Source organism: Parasteatoda tepidariorum, chromosome 5, assembly GCF_043381705.1.
Source record: "Parasteatoda tepidariorum isolate YZ-2023 chromosome 5, CAS_Ptep_4.0, whole genome shotgun sequence".
Lineage (NCBI taxonomy): Eukaryota > Metazoa > Arthropoda > Arachnida > Araneae > Theridiidae > Parasteatoda > Parasteatoda tepidariorum.
The window spans coordinates 23,519,482-23,528,656 of record NC_092208.1 but is presented as its reverse complement, the minus strand read 5'-3'; the positions used below and the strand labels follow the sequence as shown (position 1 = coordinate 23,528,656).

At 30.7% G+C, this 9,175-nt stretch overlaps 1 protein-coding gene across 1 annotated transcript; it reads left to right on the top strand.

The window, feature by feature from the left end:
* Nucleotides 1-3,895: 3,895 nt before the first annotated feature.
* On the top strand, nucleotides 3,896-5,832 carry LOC139425622 (protein FAM200C-like). Its single transcript, XM_071181013.1, has 2 exons — nucleotides 3,896-3,914; nucleotides 5,252-5,832. Exons 1-2 carry the CDS (start codon nucleotides 3,896-3,898, stop codon nucleotides 5,830-5,832), a joined length of 600 nt encoding a protein of 199 aa, XP_071037114.1.
* Nucleotides 5,833-9,175: the final 3,343 nt, after the last annotated feature.

The window sequence follows — 9,175 nt, the reverse complement described above, 5'->3', positions numbered from 1 at the left end:
GTATGAGGAAACAAGTTAATGCAGCAAGGCGAAGATTTCAAAGAACTCATAATTCTTCTATAAGAGAGCTCTACAGACAAAAATATCTGCAACTCAAACAAATTTACAGTAATAAACTTCTGGACGCAAAACTTTCTTCTTGGAAAAAAATTTCTAAATACGATTAATGTACATAATGTTTGGAAACAAGTTTATACTTATGGCATAAAGCGAAATTTCACCAAAAAAATTGAAGTTACTGGCATTAGACTTCCTTGTGGTGCAGATACTACATCATTAGAGGAAACAATGAATGAGGTCATGAATAAATGCTTCCCATCAGACTCCTTGAGGGTCGATGACCCGTTCCATACTGCCTTGCGTAACGAAATGAGCTTTCCCCTCAACACAGATCTTGAGCCACCATTTACAGAGGCAGAAATTGATACGATTGTCAAGAACCTTAAGCTTAATAAAGCCCCAGGTCCTGATTATATTCCTAATGAAACAGTTAAATATATACACAATATGTTTCCAAACTTACTTCCTAAACTTTTTAATGCCTGTTTGAGGCTTAGTTGCTTTCCACCTAATTGGAAGAGGGCTGATGTCATTCTAATTCCCAAAAATATTGATTCATGTACACCTCATTTAGATAACATTAGATGCATCAGTCTCTTACCAACTTTTGGTAAATGTCTAGAAAAACTTTTAGCCAATAGACTAGCTTGGTTCTTGCACAGCAATAAACTCTTAAACGAATCTCAGTTTGGTTTTACTCCTCAAAAGAGTTGTGAAGATGCACTTTTACTATTAAAAGACCTTGTAGGCCTGGGTAAGAAGAAGAATCTCCGAAGTCAAGAAGAGAAAGAAGAATCGTTGCTTATCTTTTCATACATACGTGGAGCCTTTGATTTTGCCTGGTGGCCTGGCATAATTAAGTTGCTAAGAAAATGTAATGTGCCACGCAACATTTTCAATATCATTAAAGACTTTTTGTGTGAGAGATCTGCCACTCTAACACTTGATCATCGTACCATTCTTCGCTCTCTCGAAAGAGGCTGCCCTCAAGGCTCAGTCCTTGGACCCCTGCTCTGGAACATTATTCTTAATGAACTTTTAAATATACTTTCAAACATCAATGGCTATAAAACAATTGCCTTTACTGATGACCTTTTAATCTGCTTGCAAGGCAAATGTGAGGACACTATTTTTTACTGGCGCAAACCATCCTAGACATTATTGTTAAATGGTCCAAAGAACAAAAACTAGATTTCAATTCGAATAAGTCCAAAATCATGGTTATCAAAAAGAAAAATAAAGACTACTCGAATCAACAACTGTACCTTGATTTGGAAGCAAAAGTTGTTGGACAATTAGCAGCTCTTCTAATATTATTGTTAGTGAAATTAAATATTTGGGACTTATTCTTGATGATAATTTGAATTGGAAAAAACATATTACTTATTTATAAAAAAAAAAATGCGAAAATATTTTTCAAGGATTAAATCGGGTTTCATGCAATACTTATGGTTTAAAGTTCAATGTTATGAGTTTAATTTACAAACAGGGAATTGTTCCTTTCGTTTGCTACGCATCTAGAGTATGGGGTAATGCCTTACTTAAAAAAGTAAATGTACGTAATCTGCGTAAAATTCAGAGAAGAATTCTTCTCAGAATTGTACGGGGATACAGGACTATTAGTTACGATGCTTGTTTCGTCTTATCAGGTTTTCCTCCCATTGATATTTATATCTTACAGGGCATGGATTATAAAAGCAATATCAGCAACATCTCATTAAGTTCAAATTTCTCATTAACTAATCTTCCACATCCAGGTAATCAAAAACCTATTGATACCATTAAATTCTGCAATAGTATTGAAAGTGATTTTCCGGTTGTTTGCTATACAGACGGAAGTAAATTAAATAACAGAGTTGGCCTGGCTTTTGTGATCTTTTATAATAATATAGAAATGGAGAACCACCTAATTAGAATTCCTGATGACTGCAGTGTTTTCCAAGCCGAGCTTTTATGTCTTTACCATTCTATTAAATGGATCTCAAACAACTTATCTCTTTCATCAAAATTCCTCATCTGTTCAGATTCCCTTTCATCCTTATTTGCACTTAAATGCATCACTTCATTTAATAGAATTATTGTTAATTCGCGGATTATTTTAAATGAACTCCAATCCGAGGGTAAATCTGTGTTCTTTTCACATGTCCGAAGCCACTCCGGTGTTCTAGGTAATGAAAGAGCTGACTTTCTGGCGAAACAAGCGACTAATCTTGATTCCATTTGTCATATAAGTCCCCCAAAATCTTTTTTTAGACTTTCAGCCAGGCATAAAGTTCAAACCGTGTGGAATGAACAATATCAAGCTTCTACAAATGCTTCACTGACTATAAACTCTTCTTTCCATGTGTTAATCAAAGACTTAAAAACCAAAATTTTTTCTGCAACTTTCATGTGACGCAATTTCTCACTGGACACGGCAACTTCAAGGCATATTTGAAAAGATTTGGCTTAAGTTCCAGTGATCTGTGTGATTGCAATATTGGAAGAACACAAGACGTCGAGCATTTTATTGTAAAATGCTCTCGTTTTGAGAAAAATAGAAAAAACTTAATAATTGCTTTAAAGTCGCTCAATATTAACTTTCCTCTCCCTCTTCGCACTTTTGTGGGAAACAAAACCATCTTCAAACTTTTCTACAAATTCACTACAGTTTTTAGTGCAAATATATAAATCACTTTGTTTTGTGTATTACTTCAATTTTTCTTTTTTCTCATCCTTTTTGTAAATGTTTTTATTTTATTTTTATTTTTCTTTTCTAAATTTTACATGCCCTTTTAGTATGTATTTCTGTTTAAATATCCTATATTGTTTGCTACCATACTTACGTCTGTAAGCCTCGAGTTGTACTTTTTCAGTGGTGCACGAGGAATCATTTTGTTCCTGAATTAAAAAAAAAACAGAATAGAAAAGAAAATAAGTATGTATTCAAAGGCAAAATTATAGGGAAAGTGGTACTAATTCGTTGAGAAACAAAAAATAGACGACAATGAGGCTTAATTACCCCAATGATGTTTAATTAATTAAGGAAATATATCCACATTGAAATATATCCATATTGAAATAACAGAAATAAGCTATCTACTGGAAAGCAAAAGTTATGGAGTAAAGGTATTTATTTGTCTAGAAGAACAGCAAAAAAATAGTCCCACTATCATTGACGATAATGATGCCAATTAATATTGGTGATATGTATTAATTGAAATTAAAAGCTAACTTATGAACTTAAAAGTAAAAATAAGGAGTAAAGATACTTATTCGCGTTTTGGGGAGCAGTAAAAAATCTGCATATTATTATTGACACGAATGCTCAATTTATATTAATAATGTGTATTAATCGAAATAAAATAAAATAAGCTATGTGCTAAAGAGCCAAGGTCATAGAGGAAACATTAATGGGAAATTCACTTAAGAAAACCGTCAAGAAATCGCTATTCACAGATGACGCTTAATTCATACGTATCACTGACTGTGATATGTACTACTGGTGTTATGGAAGTTGATAAATTGGTTTTGATTAGAATTCTACAATGGGTTTTCCGTAATTTCAGGAAATATTTTTTCCAGTGGTGGCTAAGATAGTGTATTAAAATTTTAATTCCGAGTCACAAAAAGAATGTTCTTGAAGCATTTGCTTTCATTCTCAAAGGAAAAAGTTACTTGATGATCACAGCTGGATCTGCAGGTGCTAAATAGTTTGCAGAGATGTTTACTGAGATGATGACAGCCAATTTATATCTAGTCTTAAACGAGTGATGGGAGAAACTTCACATACAAAAGATTACTTACACAGAAAATTCTCAGGGGGGAAAGAATTTTAGGTTTGACTACGATTAATATGAGGGCAACATCAAAAGGTAACTGTTGACAAAAAGGAAAATGAAAGGAAAAAAATTGTGAAATGAAATAAAAATGTTGTTGAACTACATAGTAAAATTAAATTAACAATTTATCTACGTAAATATTAATCATTCAAAATAAAAAATAATAGACAATTATCTAAATAATAAACAGTTATTTAAAATATTCTAAACCAATATATATTGTGAAAATAACCTGGTGAAAAAATAATTTAGTTAACACACCTCAAGTAAATAGTTCCTAATTGATTACATGGTTGATTATAATTGATTTAATTACATGATTGATTACATGGGAGGGATTGATTGCATGGCTAATTGATTACATGACCAAAGGTTTATTTTACAAAACAAATATTACATTAAAGAGTTAGTAATTAAATTACTCAAATTTCCTTAATTAAGATATTATTTATTTGACAAAAATACAGAATATTAAAGTAATATGATTAAATTAATGACAGTCATCGCGAAAAGGTGTATTTAAAGTATGTATTTCAAGAATTAAAAGTTCAATAAAAAATATATATTTATGTTACAAAACAATTACTATATACACAATACCACACCTTCTTTGACGGTATGTGTTTTTTCCTTCATATTTTTGCTCAAAGACGTGTTTTGAATAAGGGAATTGCAAAATAAGCTTAATCACGTTAGCAACGTACTTCCTCTAATTTAATGAGTTTTCTAAATATAACGATAGAAAGTTTAGAGGTAAAAACTGATAAATTGTTAACTTGGATTATTTGTATGAATGAAATAGTATGAATAGTAATAGAATAGTATAGAAAGAAATAGTATCAGTTTTCCTTGTCCAAATCCTGTTTTTACTAAAGGTAGACATTCTGTTTTTAAATATTAGAAAGTTCGCTTAGTTTTATTAGATATCCCTAAGATACTTCGAATTAAATTTGAAAAATAAAGTTCTGAGAATTTAAGATATGTGCTTTTATTTAAAGTTTTAATTTGAATCATTGAATTTTTAACTTATTTTTTAAACTCATCTTTTGATTCAGGTCAATTTCAAAGTGTATTAAAACTTGCACCGTAAACATAAAACCTATCTTTAAATCCCGTAACAAAAATATTTTATTGAATTATAAGACCGCTTTCAGTTCTGTCTATATCAGTGTTTCCCAATGTGGGGCAATTTGATTGTTAAGGGGGGCAATTCGAAAATGGACTCGACTCGTATTTAACCCTTTTGCTCCGGGCCATTTAAATGCAATGCTAGATTTCGGTGCCAAAACTGAAGGAAAAAAACAAATTCTTAAATAATTGTGGCCAATAAATATTATGTGACAAACCTGAAATTGAGTATCTGTTAACAGTCGATGGTAAAGCATTTGTGAGTTATTTAGCCGATATCTTTGAAAAACTAAATACTATATTAAATAAGAAACTTCAAGGAACAAATGAAACTCTTGTTGATGCAAAAGCGAAGATATTTGGTTTCATTACCCTTATTGAGTTATGTCAGATATATATTAACAACAAAAACTTAGAACAGTTTCATTGGCTCCAAAAATGTGAAGTAAATAATACCGCTTTACTTGCTATTGTCGATCATCTGAAAATTCTATCGGCTGACTTAAAAGAAAGATTCTATGATTTAAAACAAATTGATTTTCCAACATGGATGATGCAGCCAAAGTTAGTGGATTTGTCTGATATATCAAATATGCAGTATCAAGAAGAACTCGCAGAAATGCAAAATGTTAAGTCAGTTAAAACTTTATTTAATATAAAGGGAATGATGGCATGGCTTTGTGAGGAAACAGAAATCAAATACCCAAATTCAACCAAATGTGCAAGAAAACTATTGCTACCGTTTCCATCTTCATATTTAGCTGAATTTGGATTTAGTGCTGTAAATGATTTACTGCTAAAAAAAGAAATTGTCTGGATATAACACAACGGGGATACTTGAGACTGAAGCTAACCAAATTGGAACCTAACATAAAATCTCTGTGCAGCAAGGATCTCACTAAATTAAAATATTAAATTATTATAGAAAAATCTTTATTAAAATTATTTCGAATTTGAATTTTGGTTTTTCATTATATGTTTTGAAAATTTACTTACTGTGTTTCGTTAACAATTTCCTAGTGATTTATTCCTAAAACCTATCATTTAAATTTCTTAAGTGAACAATTCAATTTTTTAATATTAAAAATTATGTATTTGCTACATAGGGGGGCATAAGAATTTTAGAAAGGCTTTGGTGGGGCATGGAACAAAAAAGGTTGGAAAACACTGGTCTATATTCTCTAAAGCAACCGAAAAATTAATGTCATATTGAATTTATGATATTTTTTTAATGAAAATTTTTTGTTGTTGCAGATAACTAGCTAGGTTGTATTACAAACAGACGCATCCCAGATGCATTTTTAAAACTTATATATTTAATTTACACAAGGAACAATAATCCCTTGTAGAATTCTTGTAATTTTTTTAAATATATCCAAAGCATTTGTTAAAGTAAATCATTCAATTTTATTACAAAAACTCAATTATACTGGAATAAGAGGTATTAATTTAATTTGGTTTGAGTCGTACTTATCTAATAGACAAAAAAATTATAAATATTAAAAATGTTTTTAGTAATTTAATTTTTCAAGATTTCATTTTAGGAACTTTTCTTAATTTTTATCAATGACTAGCTGAATACCCGTTCTTCGCACGGAGAGGGTGAAAAAATTAGTAAAAAATCAATAAATCAGTATTGAGAAGCACTACAAAATCATGTCCAAAACTGTAAATCATATACCGATCCAATTAACGAAATTGGTCGAAGAACCAGGTAAGTGAAAATTTATGGGGAATTAATGAATCAGAGAGAATAAAAAAAGCGGTTGTATCAATACTGATATGTTTAATGTTACAGAACTATTTTTGCCTTCACTCAAATCTTAACATAACTAATTACATCAGTTTTCAGTATGCTTGCATGATTTTTATTTCAAATTAGGCAGGAGTAAATAAATAAAAACAAAGAAATATTTGTCCCTCTTTTTAATAAATTGGTACTTAAATAGTTCGGATGCAACTTTTTTTTAGTTCTGAAAATGTAACTTACCTGGTTCTTCCACTAAGTTTTTCAATTGATAAAGTTAAAATATTTAAAATTTTTTTGTTTAATATTATTTGTTGCCCTTTTTGATGGCTTTGAGTTATTGAGATTAGCAAAGCCCGTTTTTTGTAGTTTATCCCATTGGAAAAGATAAAATTTATTTAGTATCGCTTCGCCTGATGCTATTGCACTAACAAGTAATTTTCAACTAACAAGTAAACAATACATCGAAACTGCCCTGAAACCAAAATTGATACCTTCCATCAGGGACCTCTTCCCCAACAACGCACCATTTATTTTTCAGCAGGATTCAGCTCCATGCCACACAGCAAAAGTATGCAAAGCATGGTTTCAAAATAAAGGTATAGATATATTACCATGGCCAGGAAACAGCCCTGATCTCAATCAAATTAAAAATTTGTGCCGACGTTTGAAAATTCTCGTACGAAAAAAACGTCCATCCAATAAAAGACAACTTATTGAAGCTATAATTGATTCTTGGCACCATGTGATTACGAAAGATGAACTCCAAACACTCGTTCACTCGACGAAAAGAAGCTGTGAAGCTGTCTTAAAAATAAGGGTTATCCTACTAAGCATTGATTGTGTACGTATCACTTTAAAAAAATGCAAATCTAAGATAGATCTTACTATTAGTTGCATAACTTTTTTTGTGATACAGATATTGTAATACTGTAATCATAATTAAATTCTACATTAAATTACCTTCAATTTGATATATAAACGTTTGTACAACAAAGATTACTAAAATGACACTTGGAATTACAAAGAACATTATTTCTAAAACAGAAAATTTTTTTGTTGACACACAGGGTTTTACACGAACATTTTTTAAATCCCTGAGCAGTACCTAAACTTTGAGCTGTAGCAACCGACCGGAGCGATATTTCTACATCCGGTACTTCTTCGATTTTAATTAATTTTTGTTCGCAGACACTGAACTGGGATCAGGAATATAATTGTTTTATGCGGCCGTTTCTTGTGCCCAATTGGAAAAATCTTTCTTCAGTAATTTTTATGATGATAGCTAAAATAGATTTGGCATCACATTTTCCTCTGCCAACTTCAGGCACTGGGATACGGACTGTAATCCCCACAGAGGCTTCAGAATGAGATTTATCTAACATTAATTTCATCTTCTTCGCTTGAATTTCGAAACATTTGTCGCGCGAGATATATAATATAGATTATTTAACACTTTAACGGGCTGCAGATCGTTATTCTATGAAATAACTAGTTAAACCATGAAATACAAGAGAGTTTTACACTTTAACGGACACGATCAGTTATTTCATGGAATAACTAGGTATTCTATAAAATAACGGATTTCATACTTTAACGGTAACATATATATATAATAACAGGGGTACAGTTCGCAAAAAAAAAACGAATCACCCTGAATAACTTTCGTTCTAATAATCGGAATTTCACGAACTAAGTGTCAATCTTAAAGGTTCCTGGGGGTGACCTCAAATATGCTAATTAATTAGTGCTAACTATCAATTAAGTTACGAAATCAGACACAAAAACGTACTGTCTCTGAATAAACATACATTTTTCCCCACAAATTTGTATTCTTAACCCTCGAAATATAGGGGGTAGCCGCAATCTGGGAAGCATGGTCCCCATAGTTTGATCAGAAGAGCGATCTAAAGTTCGTACCCCTTAATGTTAATTTCACTTGTTACGTTTTTGGTCATATTTTTAAAACTAATGAAGAAAATTGCACCCACTCATAAAACTCATTTACCCAAAGATAATTTCATAAAAAAAATAATTTTTAATAATTATTAATTATTTTTTATTATTTAATTAAATTGAGGATGAAAAAATTTTGAATTATAAGGTATGAATTTTTTTTATGCCATATTAATCTACAGATTTTTCAATTGAAAAATCAAAAGTTTCAACTGTTTTTATTTATTAGAAGCTGAAAAAAATTAAAATTAATTATTTTTAAAAAAATAATTTGGCGACAATAAAAAAATGATTAAATGAGGCGATTAATATTAAAATGTGATAAACTTGCGAGGAACTTGACTTCGCGCGCGTAGCGTAATATTTCATTCATATTTTTCCCCTAATAATCGTTTGCTAATCTCTTTATTTTTATTTCTTTCAAGCCATAAGATATAACGTTTCTTTTTTAGTCGTTTAATAA